We start from the raw sequence: 26,916 nt of genomic DNA on the forward strand, positions 1-26,916 counted from the left end.
CGCAGACTATAAGGCACACAAACTCTTCCACACAGAGAGGTGGCAATGCTGAGAGGACATGGAAAAGTAGATTGTAAGAGAGCACATCAGCAGGACATTCAAAACAGTGTAAAGTATTAAAGAGCTGCTGTGTCTGTGCTTGTGTGTATGTGATGTGATGTGTGATGGTGGAGCTGACGGTGAGAGTGGGGGCAGCCCGGTGCCAGTGGAGCCAGTGGGCGGGAATGCCTTCTGTTGCTTTTTACTTCCAGGTCACCTAGCATCACACAGGCGAGGCTGGAGATGGGCAGTCTGATTCTTTTAACAAACTCAAGCTCTCCTGCTCTATCCAGTTCTAATGATGGACTTTAATTTAAGTTGAAAGTACAAAAATAAAGCATCCATAACAGTCTACACCTAGCACCTGTCTTTACCCATACACATCATACCCAGGAGTCTCAGAATCTGCTCATTTTGTTACACGCTTTATCTAAAATTATTCAAACCATTACCAATGGTTTGAATTGGTAATGGAAATGTGTTTGATTTGTTTGCTGCAAACCATTTATAAAGTGTAGGAGGCCAGAATTAATTGACGCCCATTGTAATGGATTGCTAATTCATGCACGCACTTTACCCTGGCGAATTAATAAGGAACATCTTAAAGAGTCTCTGAGATAAAGGTAGATTAGGGCCATAACCTGGGTCCTGTTTACATGACCACTATTTCCAATTTCATTGCTGAGATCAGGGGACGCAGTGACATGATTAGACACTGCTTTACAATAAAGGCCAACAAGGCAAGCAACATGAGTGCCAGACTCAGACATACCAGAGTTCAAATCTCCAGTTTATACAAATTGTTTAAACCACTTACTTTGAAGTGAAACCAAAAATGTAACACCCCAAAACAGTGTGTTGTAACGGTCCATTGCACACAAAACTGCATACTTGCTGGTAAGGGCAGGAGGTCAAAGTTGAACCAGGAAGTGTTATGGAAGATATAATAGCAATTGGTAACACAGGAAACTTGTAATGTTCTTTGTTTTCACACTTGGAAGTAAGCCAGCTAAATCTAAAAACACATCTTTTTCCACTCAGTTTTGGCTTTCCAGCCACTCAATGAAATTGGTGAGCAAAATGTCATAACTGAATGTAACTATGGCTAAAGACCCATGTTGTTAAACATAATGGAATTTTAAAGCTTTAAAGTTCCTAACTGGTAGCAAGAGATGCTGTACTTCTAAAAATGTTTAATTTTTGAAAGGTTGAAGGATTTTTCATTTTACCTTCTAGTGACCTTCCAAGTCCTTGCCCTCTGGCATTTGTGTTTTCCTCTGAGGAGACAAGAAAATTTTAGCAAGTCTAGCTTTCTCTGCAGCACAACTCTCACTGTGGTTTTGGACCAACTTTAAAAAGAAAATCTTGCCCTTAAATATCTGCAATTATTTTGGCCAAACAGGGCAAATCTACAGTATTTATTTAGACTGAATGTGTTGTTTCTGTCCCATTATGTGATTTGAATAAAAGGAAGAAGGTAAACCTCGAGGCTGCATTGTAGCTTTAGGTAAGTATTGACTGGACCAGCTGTGAAGCTCAGGGGAAATTTTCATACCATGCCTCAGCACCTGGAGGAGCTTTTCTTTTTAAGGCACTTCAGTACTGAACAGCCTGGCTGTGTACTGCTTGGGCAGCTCCCAGGTGTGGTGTGTGAATCTGTTTTAATGAATGGGAAGCAGGGAGTACGTGTGCTGCTCATCAGACCATCCACCAAATAAATGAAAATGAAAATAATCTTTATAATAGTGGCAAAAACCAAGGCACCAGGGGCCTCTCTATCTTTCCTCTCATATAGGGCCTATTATTTTTCTCACTGGGTACAATCTAAGCCCTGAGGGAGGAAAGCCGCTCTTACAGAATCATCCAGGGAAGGGGTCTTACATAACAAGTCGTATAATGTCAATGAAACTGGCCCATTTAAAGGAGCATGAATAACATGAGAATATAACGTGAATTAATGCGATTGATACATATAGGAGGTTCAATGCAGTAGCCCTTTAAAAAATGTTTGGATAATGAAAATGGATGCTATGGCAAATTAGATTCAGTGGAATTTAGAGACCAATAGCTATAACTGCAATAGGTTATTATAGCCATCTCTTATTTTCTCTGGTTTCCATCCTCTCTTTATGAAAGCTGAGTGAAGTCAGTTTATAATCAACACATTCAAATGAGCCCTTTAATGAAAAATATTCCTTCCCGTCGCAGGAATGAAATGACCAGTTTTTATTCAAAGCAAATGTACAACATGCAGGAGCAGCTCTCCCTCTGTCAAAATGCCGACCTCTTTTCCATGAATTATTTCTTATTGCGGTTCACTCCCACGGCCACTGAGCGTCTGACCCACGAACGAGCCTGTGGTGTCGGGAGCGCGCAGCAATCATGCCTCATCCGTCGCTCGCCTCACCAGTGTCGGAAAATAGAAGAAATTCGTCTTTTACCTAAAATTACCCGGTCTTTTAGCGCTCGTGCTGTCGCGCTACCGCCCGCATCGTGGTGAAGAAGCTGCATTTTTTATCCAAACTCGTCGATAATTTGTCACCCCCCCCCGTCAATGAGTCAAAGAGGGCAACAAGATACAAGAGGAATACAGCTGTGGTAATGTGGTGTTTCAGGGCTCATCCTTCATTTCGCAGGTCATTCCTTTAACTTGATGCTGTAGACACTCCTGACGCTGCTCAGTTTGGGGGATGTAAACGCTGGGAAGCCACTTTAACGGACCTGAACTGATGTGACTCAACGAGAGTGTTTTCATTTCCCCCGGAACAATGAGCCGTTAGGAGCCTAAACGTCTTGTGAAAGGTAAGATAAGACTCACACAGCTAGTTGTAATAATGTCAGACTCACTGGCGATTAGCTTTTTTTTTTTTTTTTTTTTGATAGGTGTAAGAAAACAACAAGGCTTCATCCAAACAGGTGATGTCCTGCAGCAAGGGCAGCTCGACTGATGAGAGGGAAAAGTAAATGAAAATAATTTGAATTAAAATGTAACATTCCTGCGGAGCTGCCGTGCAAATCTGACCTATTTTGAGGATGGCATTATAATCAAATGACAAATGCGGATGAGGAAGTGGCCTAATTGAAAGGCTGAATTACAGTTATACACTAACTTAAACTGAGTGAGGAGCGTCTTTTACATCACATCTGTGTGCTGGATTAAGAATGGTAATTACACAGAGCTGCTAGGTGTGGGATTACCAGAAATGACCAAGATTAGACACTTAGTTAACACTCTGTTGTTGATAGAAATAAAAACGCACCAGTAATTGGAACAAATAACCCAGATAGTGTAGGCTACTTACATTGGCTATAGGCAGTTTGTGACATACGAATATTGAGTATATTGCAGTCACAAAGCTTATTACACATAGCGTTACAAGAAGGACATGCAAATTTATGCAGGCAATTTCTGCAATGTGATGACCACAATTTTAACAAAGCTTTACACCTCCACTTTTGTTTTTATCAACACTTTTTGTCTTCCTTGTGTTTCTTTATATCTGTCTTTATCAAGATGTAATAGATAATCTGATATTTTAATTTGGAATGTTAGAATGGTGCATGTAATTTGTCGATATTCAAGCTTAAAATCAAGCTGCTAAAAAGCTAAACATATATACTCATATATGTATATATTAAAATTCAGCAGAACAGAATTAAAACAATCATAGAACATGATTTACACACCTGACAGAGTTCTCAACTGCATTCAGTCCAAAGATCCAAAGTTTGGAATGAAAGTATTGAGTATTGCCACACATTGACACCTGCCTTTACAGTAGCACTCACAGTAATGATGCCTTTAACTAGCCATAACTGACACTGATTAGGACATTTACAACTCCCACACTAGGCCAAAGGATTTACCCATTCAATCAAGTGATTGGTTGGAAGTGACTTGAATCAATGATGCCTTTTCCAAAGAAACAAAATTATTGCCTACTCTTTACAATCTACATGTTTCCTAATTCTTGAGAACTTTCCTTGACATTAACTCCTGACTAGACTACAAGTGAAGTAAGATACCAGAGTTATATTTTAGATTTAGAAAGTGAAGTCATGCTTTAAATGTATACTATTTAAATTTAAATATTAATAAAATGCATATATTTATTATTCATTTATATACTGTGTGTTGTATGTGCACCCGTGTCAACACCATTTTATTTTATTTTTTACTGTAGCCCATGTTAATTATAAAAGACAGAGAATGAGCAGGCAGGTGATCTTTGCATTGTTTCAAATACTATTTTAGTTTCCCACTAGAGAAGTCACAGTAGAAATAGACAAGAGAGTGGATTACATGCAGTCACAGGTCAGAAAGTGGCCATACAAGCCAATGATCACATTCACTGCTCAGAGAAAGTGCTGTAGCCTACATGTGACAGTTTCTGCTACACCACAAAGCCACACAGCAGATCTCAGTGTTTCACAGGGCATATGTGACATTTTGTTTGTCACACGTTTGGCTCTGTCATTTTGTGACCGCGTTAGCCCGTGTTCACACTATTCTATTTTGTGCTCACACACAACACATTGATCCGAGTCCACTTCCCCTTAGGCAGCATTATGGTATATTAATGCCAATGAGAAGAGTATTTAAAAATGATTAAAAATTCTGGATGCTTTAAGTCCCTTGCACCAGTTTGAATTTAATTAATTCATCTTTTTTTTTTAATTGTAGGGCATTATTCTACCACCTGAATATACTTAAATTGTATGCCTGTTTCCAAGACAAACTGTAAACCCTCTGCCATATGGTGCCCAGTGATCCAGCTACAGTCATAGCTGGAGGTAGCTTATCATAAACAGGAAGAGAGCCTCTAGGGTTACATTTGCGATGGAAAATTTAACTACTTACTCTGTGACAAGCTGGTTGCTCTCAGGAACATCAAACAGCATGTTGGATTCTGGCTTGTGACCTTTTAATAACTTTTATGTTATTAGTACATTTGTGGTTAGGCATCCTATTGACACTGATTGCAGTGGTACGGCAGGCAATCTTAGGTATTTACTGCAGCTTTGTGTTACTGGAAAATTAAGTGCAAGAAGGGAATTATGGAAATCAGTGCTGGGTGCTTGCTGTTTTCTAATGACTGCACACAGTATTTAAGAAAATTATGTCAGGTTTAGATGCAGTAGTAGTTTGTTGATGCTTTCTATGTCAAATGCAAGTGAAGTAGTCAAAACTTATGTAGCTTTTTAATAGACCAGTAAATTACAAGCTCCAAGCTCCAATGAGTTGCAATATAGGTTTTGGATATTTTAACTCTGGAAGCAAATACTACCCAGTGAGGATATCTTGATGGAAGAACACAACAGACTCCATTTTACTGCACTGAAAAAGCCAATTAGAGCTGGATGGTTATGGCTCTTTCCAGAGGCACATATTTCATTACAGCTTAGGGGGGAACCACAAACATGGAATTTTCTCATGAAGTTTTATGGGTATGATCAGTGTAACATTAGCTATCAAGCTAAATAGCAAGCTAGCTAAACTAGCTAGCTAGCTATCTCTAAATATGGATCTGGCTGGGTATAAGTTAATTCACTTGAGGCGGTAAACATAGTCTGGTTAAGTTTTTAAACCTTTTATTCTGTTGATGGGTAGACTTTATCTTTGTTTGAACAAAATTACTTACATGGCATCTGTCGCAGGACTAGCCTATGGTCCTAGCAGTCACCAGCCACTAGACTCACTGAAGATGCAACTCACACGCTACAGAGATGCTACAGAGATGCTACAGAGATGCTCTAGAGATGGAATCTGGGAAATGTAGTCCAATAGCAAGCAAATATATCAGGATGAAGTAAACTGTTAACTTCCCACTTAGTTTAGCATATACAACGGTTCAGACCACTGAACAGAATACATAGGGGGGGCATAAACAAAACTTTCAAAAAGTGTTGTGTTTATGTGTGAATTATTTCAAAAGTGGAGTTGGCTTCTATTAAATATATATTTTCAATTACATAATTTATTTAGAAATTATTTATTGGGGGGGGGGACAACTTCATCTTCTTCAGAAGTTATTATTATTTTCTTTTGTTTGGAGCTGATATTGTATCACTGGCTCGGTTTAGAGACTTCAGTAGAGCAGGGTTGACACAAGGGCTGGTTGGAGAGCAGACTGCCAACTCACTCTGCCTCCCTGCTGTGCATTAGTGAAATGCTGTGATTAAACGGAAGGGGCATTTGCTCACAACATGTTATTGTTGTTGTTTCAGTCCTTGAGTATGAGTGCTTGTGCATATTTGCTGTGCGGTGTCGTATGCTGTAAGTGGATACTTTACAATGACAGCAACTAAGGAGAGTTACTCACTATAAGAAGATCATTATACAGTATATGAAATGTAATGTTGAGTGCAATCCTACTCAAATATACAGACAGGCCATTAATAGACTAACTGTTGTTGGAGATGGAGCTGAAGTTTTCTTCTTTCTATGAGGCTGGTTTGGCCTGTATTTAGGCAAATTAACTTTCTACACTGCAGTTCAACATTCCTAATTATGGAAAAAAAACTATTGCAGTGATTTCATAGGTCAAATGTAGATAACTACACAAACCAGCAAAATGATGAGGTTATATTGGAATGCAGATGATGGAAGTCACCTATTGTAAATGGCTTTGGATCAAAGCATCAGCTAAATAAATGTAATGTAGAATCAACCAACTTCAAAAACAGCATAAAATATGACTAGGTTGATGTTGAACATAACATTTTAATTCACAGCTTTATTTTTTTATATTTATAAGGGAAACACACAGTTAGTGTGATCCAAAGTTTATGCTGAATGTTTTCTTCAAGACTGATGCAGTTGCTATGCAACATATACAATAAGAGATCCAGTCTGGTTCCAGTACAGTGGAGCAGAGTGCCTAATGTGATAGCGGTTTACCAATGGCTGATCTTGTGAAGGGATGATAAGGACATATCAGTTCTTGGTGACACAATAAGCGTGGTCATGGTCTAAGGGATTTTGACTCTGGTGGGAAGGTCATAGTTGAGCTGGTTACTACTGGCTGCTTTATGAAGTTTGTAATACTCTGCTGTGCTTCCTCCTTTGGGCATAGAGCCCAGTGTGAACACAGTGAGAGGGGGCTGACAGAGGTAACAGGAATCTTGATAGAGTGTTGGCCCATTTTGGGCTTTGATACATGTGCATTTTGAATGGAACCACATATAATAAAATAGATAGACAGATAGTTAAGTAATGAGGTCATAGAGTTGGTAGGCGCTCCTGGAAATGACTCTCAGCCGATCATGAGAATGACAAACTGGTAATAGGGATGAAAGAGGACATTTCTACTTAATTCAATTATTTTTTCTTTTATGACTCTGTTTGTGCTTATGAATCTGTGTTTATGACAAAGTAACCCCACCCAGTAAAAAGCCCTATTGGGTAAAATCCAAAGGCATGACTGGGCTGTCATTTCCTTTCTTCCAGGAATAATTCTTTCTTAAAAAGCTAAACAGTTCTAAAGAGGTCACAAATATCAGGTTAATCACCTTCATTTTCAGAGGTATCTGTTTCTGCAGGACAGTGGGTTAAAGCTGGTCCTGCTGATCATTTGTCACGCAAGGAGGAACCTCTCCTGGACTCTCATTGATAACTAGATAATGAGCGCTCACAGGAGATGAGTAAGATTGATAGTGTTTTGGCCTCTGAGGGCCATTGTAATCCCTCATGGGGTAAAGGAGAGCTCTTCACCTGCACTGTGTGGGTAACACCATGCACCACGTGAAAACTGGCTGCAACTATGATAATATATTAAAAATGTGATGAAATAGTTCCAGGTTTTCTATTATATTTCATACACATCATTATTTATATAAGTTATCGAACTATATTGATACAATAATAAAAATGACACATATCAGTTTTGTCCTGTAAAAAATTATCAGTTGTTAGAATAGAGATATGTGTTATAATTTTAATTATCTAATTATAATAATCAAAATTGTTGTGTCCTCTTCCATCAAAGATAATTTCCTTCTCCTTAACTGCTGATGAATTATCTTATTTATTCTTTTATAATCCCCATTCCCTCTAACCAGGAGGCCATGACTTTGAACATTTTTAATAACCTTTAATAACCCCCTTTAAAACCATGAAAATGTTTCTTGTAAATCATCTCCCTGACTGAGTGATCCTTTGGTCCACACAGAGAGCAAATGGAAAGCCTGCACACTAAATGTTTTCTATCTTTTCATAAAAGATCTTGTGAAGGAGTGTAACTTCAGAGGTCAGGAGATTTGTTTATGGCATTTCTCCAGGTTGATCTGTGAAAATGTTTAAAACCCAATAATTCAGTTGAATAACATTGATATCATTGTGAATATTCCATTAAACCAACACCCCATGTTTTTACTGAGAGAATTTATTATATTCATCAAGTATTAAACATTTATGTAGCCTTCCTGCTACCGACTGGTGCGACAGTAGGCCAAGGTGGCACTTAGTAATGGGAGGTTGAGGTTCACCCAACTGCAGTAAATACCTGCAGGTCTTCACCTAATCACTTCTATGAACTATGAACTCTGGATAACCATGTGATGTCTGTGACAATGACATTTTAAATGTAGTCCTTTGGTTTACCATTCAGCTCTATTTGGTGGAGCTGACCTGGGACCAGCAATCAACAAAGACCACAGCTGGGCAAAACAGACCAAGCAGACTTATTGCTGCTGCAATAAAAGAATACCTGCTGAATTGACTTTCAAAGTAAAGCACCTGTCATGTGTAAGCATCAGAGATGTAATATTAAACACTGAGGCTGTTTTCTGGGGAAAGCTGTGCAGCCTCCAGGGGCAGAGTATTTTCCTCTCTGACAGCTCCAGGGATGAGTGGCTGGTCGGACAATAAGACCACATGTATCACACCTGTCAAGGGAGCTTATTAAAGAGGTCCACTCCCTCCATCTACTCCAGCTCCTGCCATTTTGAAGCTGAGAGATGTGGGTCAGAACCACACATGTACGCCAGCTTTGTACCTGTAACTCTGTTCCACACCCAACACACTGACCGACATTGTGCTGATGAGCATGGTTAGACAGAGCCTTGAAAATCATCATATTCCTTGGAACAGGTTTCCATGTAATTACTGGTCTGATCTCATTCAGACACATTGTCATCCATTTTGGCCTTTGTTTTAACAGATACATCCGTCTTTATGCCTGCCAAAATCTGTCTAGGCACACTTGTCTCTTCCTCTCTGTATCTCAGCTGATTATAGTTTGAGATGAAGAATGAAAAAGTGTTTGGTCCCTTTTTTCAGCAGTTCAAAATGTGACTAATGTGCAAAGTGATAAGTTTGTCACCCAGGAGAAGAAAAGCAGTATCCTACACAGCAGCTTTCACCAGCCCTCGCAATGCTGTTGGTATTTCTGTAAATGCTTTTGACCAGACTGTCGACCTTTATGTTTAAACTGACAGATACATTATAGCAGTAAATGACTTATGCTGTGCCTAGAAATGAAAAAAGCAATGCTGACTAATCTGCACTGAAACACAAACAAAATATTATAGACTTTAACAATAGCGTGGAAAAGCAATGTAATACATACAAGTAAGCTATCAGGAGTCCTTTTGGTGTTTTCTAATATTTTCTACAGCTTGCAGAGGGAAGTTGTTGATATTTCTAGCTAACAGAGCTAATAGAAAGAAACACTTAACCCTATAATACTTTTATTTTTAACCAGTTTTGTTTATATACCTATTTTATTGCTATTTAATATGCTACTCTGAGAAATAATTTTGCAAAGTTTAATCTGACCATTATAATGTAAAACCCTGATTAAACATTAGTCGTACTTTATTAGGAACTAAAGCACTATGAAGAATGTACCTTGGCCACCACAGCTTGTTACACCCAAAGGCATCATTTCTATCATTTAGAATTTTAAGATAAATTGATTTTATGAGCCAGTAAGCATAACCTGATTATTTGGAACAAAGTCTTTAGCTTGGTTGGTGTCATAGTTATTATAGGTAAAGAAACAAGCATTGTTTGATGGCAGAAGTCTCAGAAATCAGTTATTCCTTGTTCCAAGGCTTGTTCCACCAAATTTCATCAGGTCAAAATATAAATGATTTACCGTACCTTTGCTCTAAAGCAGTTCTTCACGTTTGGACACAAACAGTTCACGTAAGCTAGGCAAAGTGCAAAACATGTCATTATTAAAATGCTTTTAAAGCTACCGTGACACATTTGTGTTTCCTGATCTTCCTCAATGAATATCAACATTCAACATCTTGATGTTAGAGAGTGAAAGTCTTTATAGCGTGTGTGAAATTGTCAGTGCTGATTTCCCCTGTGTAAGGACAGATATGACTTGGAGGCCCACGGGATTGTGGGTGATCAAGCTGTTAGTTCCACTATGGTCAGGAAGCCCGTCAGTGTTTAAATAAAACCAGTGCTACATATACATATATAGTATATAGTATAATATATATTCTATATATATATATATATATATATATATATACAAATAAGTATATAGCAGTGCTCAAAGTGCAATATAATTTGTGTGATTTCTGTAATTAGAAAAGACTGGTTAAACCAGATTTACACTCAAATGTGATGTCTAACATGCATACAAAAGTTGCATTTCCTGTTCATGGCAGTTTACAGTAAACAGGTTTTTCTTATGGTGAAGTTAGCTCAGAATATACCTCTGGTAAGAGAAAGTGAAGAGAAGAATGGAGAGAAAATGCTAATGAGCAGCTGATTATGGTCCATAATCTTTCAGTTAAAAAACTTAAACAACAGAGCATTTGCGCTACATATTTCTTTGAAGGTTTACTAATGAGGGCTAGTAATGAGAAAATTGCAAATATTTTACTGAGTGTGCTCTTTAGTGTCACTCTGAGGCTGAAAAAAGAGAGAGACTTGTTTTAGTTTCCACATCATTATGATGGTCCAGGACATTTCCAGTGTTACTACAGATAATGTGAGTAACATTGTCTCTGTAAAACCTTAAACCAAGAAATTAAACTCCACAAATAGACCCGCTCACATTTGGATGGGAGGTACTAGAATAAGCCAGACACAAACATAATTGTCAAAGATATTGCGCAGGTCCATGTCCAAGGGCGATCTCGTCCTCTTGACATTTCATTTCCTGAGTCTTGTATTTTTGAATCCTTTCATGTTGCCTTCAGTGCATTTTCCAAACAGAGGATAAACTTTAAGTCATCCTCATCTATGCTTTCCCCTTTAACACGAAAAGTAGTTGTTGCCAATAGTAACAACTAATGGGGATCCAAATGAACAAACATGAAGTGAAGGTAAACCAAATTTTTAGTAATACAGTCCACTGATCATGTTTAATTCAGCCCAATATCCTAGGAATGACCTTCATACTGGATGATTCTGCACCTCATAATTTACGTCCAATGCCAATGTTCAGTGCTGATGCATGAAGTGGTGTGCCCTTTATGTTGTGAGGCAGATTGTGATGGGTGAGCAAATCTGACTTCGAATGAAATCTTTTGCCTTTTTATTAGCTTTATCAATGATGTTTTCGTAAACTTAAGCATACCTCATTTGCCATGCCTAGATATTGTAGAAAGCAAGATTTTGACAACGCTGGCATTGAATGTATAAAAATGTCACTGGAGGTAATCCAGGGTTTTGCAGAATCTTGCAATATCAACGTTTGTGTCTAGTTATAGGGTTGGCTGAATTGGTATTAGTATTTGTCACTAGGTTTCTGTTTCAGTAGCCAGCTCTTCTTGCTTTTTCCATCCAACTTACACAAAAGAGGAATGTGGTGAAGTTTAAATTTGACACTCAAACAAAATTGTTAACGGCAGATTATCTGAATCTAATTCGTAGTCTAGGCTGGTGTTGTACTTTGGGTTGTATTGCAGAGTTTACCCACATTATAGACATAATTAACTGTGTGAATTTTCCATTACTGGTCTCTGAATATGCACTGTGAAAAAAATATTTTTGAAGGCAGTGTAGCACAGCACAGTGATTAGGTGCATTTTAATCGACTTTTCTGCATGTTATGGCCTGGTTAAGTGCTGCTTGAGGAGACTGGCTGGCTTAATTGAATATTAGTCAAGAATGATGAAGAATTTCACCAAGCACAAATGTACATAAACAGAACTGGTAAGATGCTGAAGACTGTATAAACTGTGCTCATGCTCTGCATCAACATTGGCATTAATAGGCTCACAGACATCTAGAAGTCATCTGTGAATTCTCAGTGGAGTCTTACATCATATACATTAACACATAATGCCCTTTAACACATCCTATTTCTGAAGCTCAAACTGAGGTAGAGAGTGACTACATAAAGGCTGGAACGATCAAAATGAGAAACCAGCAAAAATTAGATCAAAGTTGACATAAAAATATCATCCATGTATTGTTTGTTTTAAGTCTTCACAGTACCTCCAGCTGTTCCCAGAGGTAGAAAAACTGCAGTAGCTTGTAAACATCCCAGAATAATCTTGTTAGACCTTATTGCAGTTTCTTGTATTAATTGAAAGCTGTCATTGTCCCTCTTCAGCCTCATGAGTCACCCAAGCAGAAAGCCTCAGAGTATATTTTTTGCTGCTCTCTGCCTACATTGGTAAATTACAAACACAGCTGGATAGATAGAAAGGGGAACAGTGTCGTGTTCAGACTTTTTTGGCTGGGGTGGCCCAAGTGGAGCGCTGGCTTATGCAGGGGTACACGTCAGAATAGCATTAATTTACCATCTGTCTCGACCAGTCATATCTACTTTAATTACCAAAATCCTATTCTTATTCTGGGTTTTTGGCAGGCTAGGCGCTACTCCGGCACATTGCTGCCTCTCAGATTTAAGACCTATTAAGGAAAGTCCGGTTTACTCCTCGAACAGTTGGTTCAAACAAAGGTCCCGCCTCTGACTGGGCAGATAGCCAGTCAGAGTTTAGAATAATGGGGTGGACTCCCCTGGACATGCCCCTGAAGGGGAATTGTTTTGGTATATTGTGTCCAAGTTGAAACATGACTTGGTAATGGAGCACACTGTTGGTTGTGTGGTCTTTTCTGTAGTGTTGCTGTGGCTGCAAGAGGTATAATGTAGCAGTCTTTGAGAAATTCCAGAATAACAAAAAATGTTTTATTCAACATGACTCAAAATAAGCCAAGAGGCTAATTCCTTCACTGTAATTTAAATGTTTTTTTTCTTATTTCTAGTTAACTCTGTGGTTGTAAGGAAGGCACAACAACCCAAAATCAAAGTTTGATGTTAAACCATAGACAATTTGTGATCCATGCCTATTAAAAATAGCATATTCAGTTTATTTATCTAAAGGATTGAACTCTCTACTGTAATTGGTAGGGCACAAATCATATCCCTATGCCTAACAGATATACAAACAAGGTACAAAGTTTTGACAAACAACGATAACAGATATACAAAGATTTCTCAATATGCAAAGATAGCTTCTTAACTTCATGCACAGTTTGACAGCTTTAGGGGGAACAGAAACAACAACAGCAGAAGGTTAGAGAAATGCAGTTGATAAATTTGCAGTCTGTTAACTGAATTCTCATCTGCAGGATAAACTTGGACAATAAGAACTAATGTTAATAGATTCATTGAGACTAAGACTGACCCGCCGGAAGTAAAGTGGTGACAGGTACGAAGCCTCAAGTATGGAAGGATAAGTACTAATTGAAAGTTAAGGAAATATCCAGCTGGTTAACTGCTAAATGCTCCACTACTGTATTCAGCTAGTCGCTAACTTAGTCTGTATGCCGTTTGGTGCTGGACAAGTAGCGTACACTGGGTTTTTACCATAGACTGTATAAGGTTTTTACCAGTGGTAGGAAGTATTGAGATGCTTTACTCAAGTAAAAGTACTAACTTATAAATACCACACTGTAAAAATACTCTGTTACAAATAAAAGTCCTGCATTGAAAATGTTATTTAACTAAATGTATGTCAGGAAAATGTACTTAAAGTATTACAAGTACTCAGTGTTATACTATTATATATTATTTCATTAGATTATTATTACCCATCCATTAATTTAAAAGCAGGATTTTACTGTTGTAGTTGGTTTAGATGGAGCTAACTTTTAACTCTTTTGTATAAGACTGCAGCTAATGATTTTCATTTTCATGGATTAATGAGTTGATTGTTTGATTGTATTCTGAAAAGAGAAGAAATACCCATCACAAATACCCAGAGCCCCAAGTGACACCTTCACAATGCTTGTTTTGTCTAACCAACAGTACAAAAATCTAAATTATTAAAAATAAATTAAAATGATTAAAATCATTTAAAAAAAGCAAATCTTCACATTATTTTCTTTGTATGTTTTGTATACAAAAATCTTAATTAGTAAAGTAACTAGTAACTAAAGCTGACAGATAATTGTAGTTAAATAAAAAGTACAAATTTTCCCTCTGAAATGTAGCAGAGTAGAAGTAAAAAGTGGCATGAAATTTGTACTTAAGTACAGTACTTGACTAAATGTACTTAGTTACATTCCACCACTGCCTTTAGAGCTTTTTCACTGAAGAAATCTGCCTGCAACTGCTAGTGACATTATGAAAGACAGTATGACAGTGAACCAAAGCAGAAAGGTTGGGAGCTCTTGATACATTTAATCTAATAGACATTTAAAACACCCTCAAAGAAATTGTACACAGTCAGTGTTTTTAACATTCAGATGGCTTATTTAGGTACACTTATTTTAGGTAGTGCAATCACTAATGTACTGTACACGCAAGTCTGGAATCCATACAGCTAGTAATTTTCATCTGCTACTGAAATATCCTGACCTACAGCTAGTCATGTGATGACTACTTGTATATACTTGCAGACATTATACTTATCCCCAGTGTCCATACTGTATATGATAGTTATGCTAACATGTAAAGGAATTTAAGGGTGACACAGTAAAGCATTTTCACATTGTGGGGAAGATGGAGAGGAGTTGTGGGGTAATCGACAGAGAAAATTCAGGTGCTGCAATACTGGCAACAGACGTCTGTGATTCAGAAGTTGAGAGATATGTGAAAAGGTGAAATTATGTTTTATCAAAAAATACCAAAGGCTGAGAGGGAGCTAGTAATCCACTCCGGGTCTAAGACCTGAAAAGGCGTTGAACTGGAACTCTTACTGGCTGAGAGTCAGACAAATACTTCTCGTCTGTTCAGTTGTAATTGAAAATGGTTCTCACTGTGACCAAACTTAACTCCTCATTAAGAAACCCTACTATTTCTTCACTGGCAGGCAAAACAACATTACCCACGTATACTTTATGGTGCTACTTTGACTCTCTGGTCTCTGGTGCTTCTAAAAACAAAACAGAATTACTGTATTTTTCCTCATGGCACAAGTTTAGGTGGACATGGGAAGGATTTGGTTCAAGGCTGGTGGATTGTTTGGCACAATTTCTGTGTTTAGTGTTTGACTCAACTGAGGTTTCAGTCCACAGTCAACAGACTGCGGCTCAGTCCATCCCACCCACCTCGGGATTCCTGGATCAAAGCAATGAATCATTGTTTTTATATCTCAGCCTGGTTTAATGTGTTTTTTATGGTTTTTGAGAGTGTGATAACACTTTTTAACACAGTGTGTTTTCTTGGGTTGATTTTATTGGTGTTGCTCTCCCCCGGCCAAATAGTAAAGTCACTAGAGTTGGATGATTCGGTGTGAAAATGCAGCTTCTTGAACCAGCAGAATATTTCATGATGTGTTTACAGGATCATCCCCTGATTCATATGGTTACACAGGTCTGGATGAGTATATAGATGCTGCCTCATAACCTCTTGCATTAGCAGGACTGAATTCAATTCAATTCAGTTAGGGTGCCACTGGAGGGAAGAGTGAGAAAGGAGGATTAGAGCAGTGGATGTAAGAGCAGGGTGATGATGATGTGGTTTTTGTCATTCCCAGTGTCCCCTCTTAGGGGTCTTGCCTACAGCACATGAGTGTTTGGACAAGCCAAAAGACAGGAAATAGATGTGACAAAATGCTCCAGCTGTGCCAAGCATTTTTCACTTTACAGTGGGGGAACCAAAGTCATTCTCTTCTGATGATTCTCTGGCTGGAGCTGTGTTATGCTGTACATGGCCCTAAAAAACGTACCAAAACTGTAGCAAGCTATTTTTTGTATGTGTTCTTTTGATAGCTCCCTGTAACAAGATTGCATAAGATTCAGTTGTGTTATGTCACCCTTTTAAAGGGGTATAGGGGTGAGACAAAATGACAGGAACACCTTACAATATAATGAAGCCCTGTACATCGACACTACAAACTGCTGCCTAAAAAATTGCTGTAGAGTTGAAAACACCTCTGACAGCATTTCATTACAGATTAATATGTTGATTGTATATCATCATGATTAATCATTTAGTCTATAAATTGTCAAAAAAAATGTCCATCACAATTTTGCAGAGCACAAGGTGAAGTCTTTTCTGACCAAAAGTCCAAAACTCAAAAGATATTCAGTTTACAGTCATCTGTAAAAATCTTCACATTTGAGAAGCTCGAACCAGTGGATGTTTCGCATTTTTTGCTCGATGAATGACTTAAACAATGAATTGATTTTAAGTTTCAGCAGCAGTAAAATAACTTTTGTTCCCATCATGTCCTTATTCAGTATTTATTTCTTCCTGCACAATTGTGACCATTAGAGCAGTTTTAGATTCACTTCTGTGATTCACTTTTTTTCTGTAAAAAAGCAGTTGCATATGACTGTAGCTTTATGCTATTTTTAAAATAAGCCCTGCTGACTGATTATTGCTCTGTCTTAACCACATGAAATTAATGGTTTTCAGTATTAACAGTAATAGTTAAACTGTTGTAATTAACATAACCCTAGTAGTTCGATGAAGGATTATTTTGAATAGTACTGACTCATATAATTTTCTATACATCCTCACTCCTCTGATCACTGTCTTTGTTTTCTCCCCCTCTCCAGTCTCAGGCTTGTAAGGGAACTGGCCCGGCAATTCCATCCTCTCCCTCTAACATCCCATTGTGTCGCACCACTACCATGTCCTTTGCCTGCTGTGCCCATCCCATGGAGAGTGCACGCCTACCCAGATAGGATGCCTGCCTTGCCCGATGCCCTGCATCCCCTCCTGCCCATCACCACCTCCTCCTTCTCCTCGCGTGTACCTGCTCTTGCCAACAGTTCCTTGCGGCCCTACAGGCTCCGCCCTGCTCCAACATGGTGGATGAGGTAACCACCATGAAGGATGATGTCATCAACGCCAACACGCTGGCTTGGCTGGTCTGTTCGGGCGTGTCCATCCTGGCCAACACTTGGAGCATCCTTAGCGTCAGTGCCAAGCAGAAAAAGTGGAAACCGCTGGAGTTTCTCATCTGCACGCTCGCGGGCACGCACATCCTCAACATGGCCATCCCCATCACTATGTACTGTGTCATAACGCTGCGCCGTCAGCACTCCAACTACGAGTGGAACGAGGGTCTGTGCAAGGTGTTTGTCTCCACCTTCTACACTCTCACATTGGTCACCTGCTTCTCCGTCACCTCGCTCTCTTATCACCGCATGTGGATGGTACGCTGGCCTGTAAACTACAGGTAAGACACATGAGTCTGTTATTAAAAAATGACTGGTTACTCTGGATAATCCAAAGACCTCACTGTAAACTATTTTTATAGGAACTACTTTCTTGTGAAGAAATAGTCGCCATGAAAACTGTTGACAGTGTGTTTTGTAGATTATCTCCATGGCTACATACCACTAGAGGAAAGTGAGAAAATATGTTTTATTTATAATTTAAGGGGAACCACACCCTTTAAGATGTGTCAGTACATTCCATCGCACACATTTCAACATACAGTATATTCTGTAATTATGTAAGTAAAGTAACATCAATTTGTGTTTTACTAAGCTAGATACTGTAGATACCAATGTACTGAAAATGAAACACCTTTTTGTAGATTCTGATAAGGTTACAGACCTTTGCCTTTTTTACATTCAACCATCCATTTTTAGTATTTTAAAATACTTAGCAATCAAATTTGTAAAAAGACATTTTAAATTCTAACCTCTTTTAAGGCTTTCCATAAACACAACATCTGCCAAAACCACCTGAAAAGAACATTCTGGCATTTAATCTGCAAATTTTGGGCTACTTGCTGCATTTCTGAGCAGATCCCTCAGATGGGATGGGGACACTGTTTAGATTAATGTCACTTGTCAGCCTGTTTACCTCAGTTTTTGAGAGGGATGCTCTGCATCAGGTGAAATCTCTCTCCTGCCAACACGTCTGCTGGCTGTAGTTATTTGGGGTAACACCATGTAAAACCCTCTAGACTGAGCATCTGTCAGCTCTAGCTTCATTTGGCTCCTCACAACAAACAAGTGATATTACTAAGTAACACTGAATAATAAAGATCAGGTTCACCTCACATTAATAGTCAAGCACCCTGCTGCAGTAACACCATTTTGGTCTTGTTAGACTCCCAGGACATCTGCTGTTCACACGTAATCAGATGTTCTGAGCAACATTGCTGCTTCCCTTGAAACAAGATTTTGATGCTATTTCGGTCTGTATTCAGGGATGCACAAGTGCTGCTTTAACATTACCTGTTCTAATGGTTATTAAAGTTCCCCTGTAAAAATACTCTGCTACGATATAAATATTTAGTTTAACATGGTTTTCCCACATAAAAAGTAAAAAAAAACAAATTCTGAAAAATCTACTCTTTCTCCAGTGTTGCCAACTATCGCAAGACAAATAAGCAACCGCAGCTTCAAAAACAAGCCCAATATAAATGTAACCTGTTACAGCCTCAATGTAAACAGGCTCAATAAATGAGTTTGGAGACTTTCGGAGTTTGAAAAGCCAAAACAGGTTTTATTTATATTAGCTTTGGTGGTTACTCTTGTATTTTAGGGTGATGCTGACAACTTGGAAAACATTTTCCAGTAATGATTACAATTTACATTGACAGAATATGTGATTGTTGGATTACTCACAAAGGGTGATGTAATCTGATTACATCTCGTCTGTTTAGCCAGAAAATAAAAAACTTGTAACAATGCTGATTTAAATTTAAAAAGGAAAACTAAGAAGGATCATGTGCTCCATTAACTTCTTTTATCATCTATATAAAAAAAGAATAAATCAGAGTAGTCACTATTATTTGGTACAAATTAAATTCAGATCACTGCTGATAATGGCTAGGATAATGCTTTTATTCTAAAATGAAAGATGTGTTTAAATTTACCAGCCTATGAACCACTGTAGTAACATGTTGTAGAGCTGCACAATTAATCGCAATATTATCAAAACTTTTTTAACATATCGTGCAGCCTTAAATTACACCATTATCATTAAGGAGGATAAATCTATTTGGATTGCTTTGATTTTTAAATTTTTAAAAGTTTTTTTTTGGCATTTCTGCTTTATTATGATAGCGATAGCTGGAGAGAGACAGGAAAGGCATGGGAGATAGAGGGGCTTTGCATGCAGCAAAGGGCCCGGGCTGGAATCAAACTTGGGCCACCGTGGTAAGGACTCAGCCGTGATACATAGTACGGGCTCTAATACTATAGGTGAGGTACCGAGGCGTCCCTTATTTTTACATTTTACACTCATTTCTGATTTCAAAACCAGGGTTTTGCTCTATAATGTCATTGATTTAAGCTTGGTATTTTTATCTGCAATGATACATGATAATGATAAATGTACAGTAACAAACCTAAAAGTATATTGACCACATACAATGATCAATTTACACCCATCACACACCGATGGCAGCGTGTTTCCATGCAAGATGCTGGCCTGACCATCGGGAGCAATTTAGGGTTCAGTGTCTTGCCCAAGGACACTTTGAATTGCCAACCCTGCGATCAGTGGACGACCTGCCGTACCTCCTGAGCCACATTGCTATTCATGGCTATTTTCTGGTCATTAGGCACAGAACAGTCATTTGCAGATGAATGCATTTCTAGAGCAAATACTGTGGTAAATACAGGCGGAAGCACATATGAACTCGGTATTCATTTTTGCACAATACAAACAAGCTACTATGTGGGTTATTCAAATGGTGCAGAAACTGATACTGTGGTACATGTGGTGAAGATCAGTATTCTGTTACCTCACACTCCCTCCCCTGCTGAAAAACAAAGAGTCATTGTATTTCCTGTGGCATCAGGCCTGCAGATGCTCAGCCTACAGTCAGCTTGGCCAGTTTTGCAGATTAGCAGAAGTTCAAATAAGAAATGCAAACTTCCTCTTAAATCTATGCCCAATCTTGCTATCTATATTGCTTGTGCAGCTGTCATTATTAGCTGATGCCTGAGATATCAGGCTTTACACAAATGCTTTTATCTTCCTCATCTGTTGTCTCACTCATCTGACTATATTCTCTCTCATCTCCCGTCTGGAAACTTTGACTTTCCACTCAGCAGCTCCTCTTCTTGTTTTCAAGTCACTTTTAACAACGATATGGTGGAGTGATAGCTCAGGCAATGCACCGTGTAATTGCTGTTCATCTTTCATTTAAATCGCTCCACATTTGCCCTTGCTGAGGTAGCATGACTGCCTTGTTTCTGACATTAACACACACCGAAGGCCTGAATTATGAATTCCAACCTTGTACTTCGGCAGCTATTCTCATCACCATGTGCTCACAATCTTTTAGGAGCTTTTTCCCTCGCAACGCTCTCTCTCTGGTAATAGATTCAAGCAGCTTGGTGACGCAACCTCCCCATCATATGTACCCCAGGCACATTCAGGAAAGGTTAGCATAATTACTCACAGTGACAATAAGACCTACTTGTCTTTGCACAAAGTGATAGTGCAACGATAGAGGCTACTGCTGCCCCCTCTGTGCCACTCATATTGTGTCAGTGCATGTAAGCTAATACATTACTAGTTACAAATATTTTAACTATATTTTTGACTCATTTTGTATGTGAGGGGATAAATTCTATATCTAGCCAGTGCTCCACCAGATGATTTTAATAAGAGGAAGAAGAGGATTGGCGACATGTGCTCTGGCTCTCTTGAGGGAGACAGATTGGGTTTCCTGCCAAAACTGCTCCTGGACAACTGACTCTTAACAGAGTATTCACTGTATTCCTTCCCAACACAAATGAAGCAGGAGAGGTACATTTATGTAAACTGTAGAATTCTGTCTACATATCTACCTATCCCTTGTTATTAAATCCACTTTTAAAGGAGGCCAGTTTATAGATGCTGGACTGAAGTGACAATAAAATTACAAAGTTTCAAACGTAACAGACTGTACATTCTACAAGCTAAAAAGGATTGGTATCTATATATGATTTGTTGCTGATGCCTTGAACAGCTCAGCCTTAGGTGTAAATGTTTTGGCAGGAAAGCTCAGTCTTTCTCAAGTTTTGGAAATGAGAACACCAGTAACTGCCTGCCATATTTTTAGATGTACGTGTGCTTTTGCAAACCTTGAAAAGTGCCACACTGCCAGAAGACACAAAAACATTCAGCAAATTGCTCGACTGTAACAATTACTTGGAGGTGAGAGGAAATAGAAATCCCCTCACGCTGAAATAGACCTAGATGACAAATAGACCGAGGGACGTGAAAAGCTATCTTTTGCCATCAGCAAAGCATCAATTTCCCGCCATTCAACTCCAGTTTATCTAAGTGATGACTGTGTGGGATAGTGCTTTTTCAAGCTTATATGTCCCATAGATCTGCCATTTTGTGGCATTTACAGCATTTTGCCATAGCTAAGGTATATTGTAGTTTTACAAAGGTTCTGACTTCCTCAGTTAGACATATTTCTTCACCATCAGTCTCCTCCATATAAAATATAACTTTACTGTCAGACGTCTCATTAGTGCCCGTTTGAATTATTATGTGTATTATGTGTGTGTGTGTATTGAATTATTTTGTGCAACACACTGAGTTCACACAGTGGTGTGAGTTTGTGACACTTAATGTGCTGTAATTACTATTAGGGGCCCACCTTTCACCATCTCCTAATTTTGTCTTTTTTACAGGTTTCACTTGTTGGAAACTGTTTGTTTAAAGTTTCCTGCATTCCTGCATATACTTTCAGTATTAGTTGTCCAAGTACCTGCACAGTTTGTGTTAAAGTCTGATCAGAAGTAGTATCGTGACGTTTAGATCCAGAAGTATCAGAGTCTAGGCAGAGTCACCAGTTTAAGACTCTTATGTGCTACAGGACATATAGTACACAGCAGAAAAAAAAGCCAAATTCCATTTCACTTGAAGGCCTGACAGCAGGTCGACTTACTTTATGCTAAAATCTGTGGTTCTGCTTCCAGGTTGAGTAACACCAAGAAGCAGGCAGTGCACACAGTGATGGGCATCTGGATGGTCTCTTTCATCCTGTCCACGCTTCCAGCAGTGGGCTGGCACGACACCATTGACCGCTTCTACACCTCTGACTGCCGATTCATTGTGACAGAGATTGGTCTGGGCTTCGGCGTGTGCTTTCTGCTGCTGATCGGTGGTAGCGTGGCCATGGGTGTGATTTGCATTGGCATCGCTCTCTTCCAGACCTTCTCCATTCAGGCGGGCCACAATGCGGACAAGAACAAGTTCAACGTCCCCACCATAGTGGTGGAGGACGCCCAGGGGAAACGCAGATCATCCATCGATGGATCAGAGCCTCTGAAGACGTCACTGCAGATCACCTACCTGATCAGTGGTATCGTCTTCATCTACGACTTTCTGACTGGCTTCCCCATACTGGTGAGTTCACTGCCTAAACATGATTACAGTTAATGATGGAGCTGATCGAAAAACCAACAGGTTAAAAGGTCTGGCTGATAAATCAAAATTCCAAATGAAAACATTTGTGTATTACCATGGGCTCAGTGGGCTAACAGGTCAGACTTTAGACGCAAATGTGTGTATGGTTTCAGGCTTTCATCAGTGTTTTGTAAAATCTCTAGTGTTCCTGTAGCCCAAGATTGTGCCTCTCATGTCTTACAGTATCATGACATTTGATTCACAGAGCTAAGCATCTGTTCGTCTAAAACACTAATTCCCAGTGATCTTTCAAAAACCCAGAAGATTGTTTAACAACACTGCCTGCCGGTATTTCCAGGACTCTCAAAGAGTCTTCTGCCCCTTTGGATAAAAATATATTTTGTCTTCTGCACGAGAAAAAAAAAATTGTTCACTTGCTTCCAAAGTTGCAACTGTATTTCCTAATCCAAACAAACATGGCAGCTGCAAGAAACATATCTCCATTTTTCAATTTGACGCAAAAAATATAAATGCATTATTATATAAGCATTTTAAAAAAGTGCAGTGTATCTTTAAACCTGACAGTTCATATGAATTAAGGTTTGCACATATACACCAAGTTAACACAGCGTGTGTTATGATTATGACTTACAGCTACTCACACTACTGGCTACTGGCTGGTGGCAGCCATTTTTATGACTTTGTCCTCACTCAGACAGTTTGCTTAGGGTGAGGGAGGCTAATTGAGTCAGCACTGGAGAGAGAGAGACAGTGGACAGGGTTGTTTGGGGTAAAAATAAAAAAATTAAGGTGAAAAGAACGGTTTGAGGGTGGAGTTTATCCACTGTAGCTCCTGTAACCATACCATACTGTTTTATTATTTACAGTTACTTACATGTTTCTGCTCATCTGGGGCTGTAGTAGGTCAGGCTTAGTGTGTATAGATGGTGTGTGTGTGTGTCTTTATATACAGTCTATAGTGTATGTCTATTGGAGAAGAGTAATGATAAAAATAAAAAGAAGAATATGTTGGCCAACATAATTAGAAACATCTCGAACAGTCTCATTTATCCTGGCCTGTGACATAATGTGTGTAGGTCCCATGTATAGGTTACAGTTTAGCACTGGCTCTACCATGGTGACTTGATTTTAAGATGACAGGATTGGTGGCCATGGTAGAGCTATTTCCATGAGGAAAATGTACTTAGCTATTATTTTTGTTAAATCAAGTACCCTCTGCTCATGTTTAAGTGTGGATCACAGTCTGAACACTTTAATTGCAAGTGTCTATTTTAACAGTAGAGGTTTTGTTAAATGAGGTTTGACTTGTATATGGTGTCACTCTATTATTTCTAAATAGAAGAACATTATGTGTATCAAAGTGCCTCAGCATCAGTTCATATATAATACATTGCCTCAGTTCTGTTATCATTTGTACAAGCCATCTGTTAGTAGTCATTTTTACATTAGACAAACCTTTTTTAATGAAGTGTTGTACACCTGAGGCAAGCCAAACAAAAACGTCTGCACGAAGCACCACTATCTGCACAAGCCTTTAATGCTGAAATATGGAGCACACAGCAAGATAACTAGTACTTTGCCATATAATCACAGGAGAAATATGCTTTAGTGTTCTTAATTGTGCGGTCGTCATTGTTTGCTTCAATTCCAGCAATGACTTAGAAGAAACACCTCATATCCTGATATTGTTGGAACCATTCAAAAGGAATGTGGCCATTTGAGTAATAATAACATTGCCCAACAGTATTTTACTGCTTCAAAGATACACAGAAGAATCAATTATTTTTTTGAATGCACTTTCCAATGCTGTTTCTCTGTGTGTGTGTGTGTGAGTGGATGAAAACAGCAGTGCAGGAGATTCTAAATATCCATAACAATATCATGTCATTCTCATCCTCAGGTCTTGGCTTTTAAAGTGATCTTAAATTAGGCTGAAAGTAATGCTTTCGGTTTTCTGCTATTTGCCAATATCTGCCCACCAAGAGTTGAGCTATAATAAGCGTTACCAAAAATGCTCTCTGTTTTAATAAGCTGACAAAAATAAGCAGGACTTGCTCCCCCTCCCTCCCTCTCCTGTGTATAGAGCACACATTACTTGAGTTCCCTTTACCTTGGCACTTTTTCTTTAGTTTGCAAAAACATGCAAACAGCAATGTTTGCATGTTTTTGCTTCTACCAGAAGCAAAAACCAAAAAATTTGCACCAAAAAATAGCACCAAAAGTTTGCACCAAAAAATAATGTGAATAAAGGTGTAGAGACTGAATGAACTTCATTATTAAATCCTTGCTGGTATGAGCAATTACTCAGCATTGATGAGATCACAGGTCTTTAGGCACCACAGCTGCTCTTCCTGGTTCAAAAAGAATCAGAACTCTGGGGAATGCTTTTTATGAATTAATGAATTTCTGTGTAAGATGAAATATGAATAGAAGAAATGCCACCATTTCTTTGTACAATGCATCTGTCGTTATTGAGTGCAGCTTAATTAGTGTGTGTGTGTGTGTCATTCTTTTCCCTTGTAAGGTTTAACAACATCACACCTCTATACTGAGATGTTTGAGTTCAGTATCAGAGGTGAAACTGCATTCTTGTTGCTTCATAAGCTGGAAGTTGATTTGAAAAGACAGTGGTGTATTACTTTTACAACAACATCCTGTTGTGTTTCTGTATGTGTGTGCATAACACACATACAACAGAGAGGGTTGTATAGTACTGATAAAAGATCATATTTCCAGTGCACTGGCAGAAACAACAAAAGGTCTGTTAGCCATCTTTATGATCTGATGTAATGAGCTATTTAAATGCATGGAAAGCTGTAACACACAGAGAAATACTGAGGAGTTTATATATGAACAGAACAGGATAGCATCACCGCTGTTGGAAAACCATTATAGATGCTAAAAAAACAAAAAACAAATAGAATTACTTATATGAACATATACTCAAGAACTGGCCAGTGAAGTGATATACTACTTATACTCCCAACATTTTTTATATGAAAGTGAAAGCTGTTATGATATGTCATATTTAAAAACAGTGGCCACCATATATTTGTTTATCTAAGAAATTGCAACACCAACACTCAATATATAACTCCTAGTAAGAGTAGTAGTTACATCATTATATTTATTTTATATTATATTTAGTTTAAAACACACTGTGGTACACTGATAAGAACTCCACCACTCATAAGCTTTCTAAAGAACAAAATAAGTACCCGTAAGTGGAAGATACATTAGCTGTAACAGCATCACAACCTAGTTTTTCCAGAATCATAATGCATTGTATTGCGTTACAACATTTTCTGATGCCAGAATGAGTGTTTTAATGCTTATGTTGGATTTGCATTTAATTATTATGCTCTCTCGCTGCAAGTGTGTTAAAAATCAGCTGGTGATGGGTTATGTCTTGTGTTGTCTCCACTGTCCTTGGTCTGTCTGGCAGTTTTTAGATTGGGTCAGCTCAGTAGACAAGCGAGATCAATATCAGGTTGAGACTTCATCAAGTCATGTAGTGATGCTGCTGCTGTATGGCTGGTGCTTGAGTTAAAGGTATGACCAGAGGAGGTGACACTCGAGAAAATAAGTTTGAGTTAATCAATCTTATCAGTGTCTCGGTCCGATGCGTTAGAGATGAGGATTAGCCACTGAACGTGTCGACTTTGATGATCACCTAATACACTCTATTGCTTCACTGTGGTAACCCATATTAGCTCTAATGCTTGTTGTGTTGTGCCCAAAACAAGGTCACCTTTCCCTACACTAAGGAACAGTTCAGTGGCTGAATGCAGAGATGACATTTAAATAAAAAGATAATTAGATGCAACTATGTTAATTCAAAATCTAATGAGTGTCCTAAATACATCTGAACCAGTTATGATGTTGGAAAACACAAAAACATCAAAATTCATTATTTCTTATACAGTAGCAACCTGTACATAAAGCTTTCAGCTTTGTTTTTGTTGTATTTCACCACCTGAACTATATGGGACATGGTTTTGCTTTTAGATACAAAATATAAAATATATAATTCCTCATATTTGGTTCATTCTCTGTATTTTGATTGGGAGTCTACATGCTGCATAGGATTTATCGGACGGTTGTGTTAGGTCAGTGTTGGAGCTCAGTCATGATGTGACTATACTTGCATATTACATTTGCTCAT

General features: G+C 38.5%; 1 protein-coding gene across 3 annotated transcripts in view; it reads left to right on the forward strand.

Moving 5' to 3' along the window:
• Positions 1–2,373: 2,373 nt before the first annotated feature.
• Positions 2,374–26,916, forward strand: part of LOC122882768 (probable G-protein coupled receptor 153) — a 34,324-nt gene continuing 9,781 nt past the window's right edge. For all 3 annotated transcript variants that reach the window (XM_044210509.1, XM_044210508.1, XM_044210510.1), the window contains exons 1-3: positions 2,374–2,841; positions 16,967–17,592; positions 22,301–22,730. In XM_044210509.1, the coding sequence (XP_044066444.1) occupies positions 17,219–17,592; positions 22,301–22,730 (804 nt within the window). In that variant the 5' untranslated portion in view covers positions 2,374–2,841; positions 16,967–17,218. The remainder of the gene's footprint in view (positions 2,842–16,966; positions 17,593–22,300; positions 22,731–26,916) is intronic.

The sequence above is a fragment of the Siniperca chuatsi genome, linkage group LG10, assembly GCF_020085105.1.
Source record: "Siniperca chuatsi isolate FFG_IHB_CAS linkage group LG10, ASM2008510v1, whole genome shotgun sequence".
NCBI classification, from domain to species: domain Eukaryota; kingdom Metazoa; phylum Chordata; class Actinopteri; order Centrarchiformes; family Sinipercidae; genus Siniperca; species Siniperca chuatsi.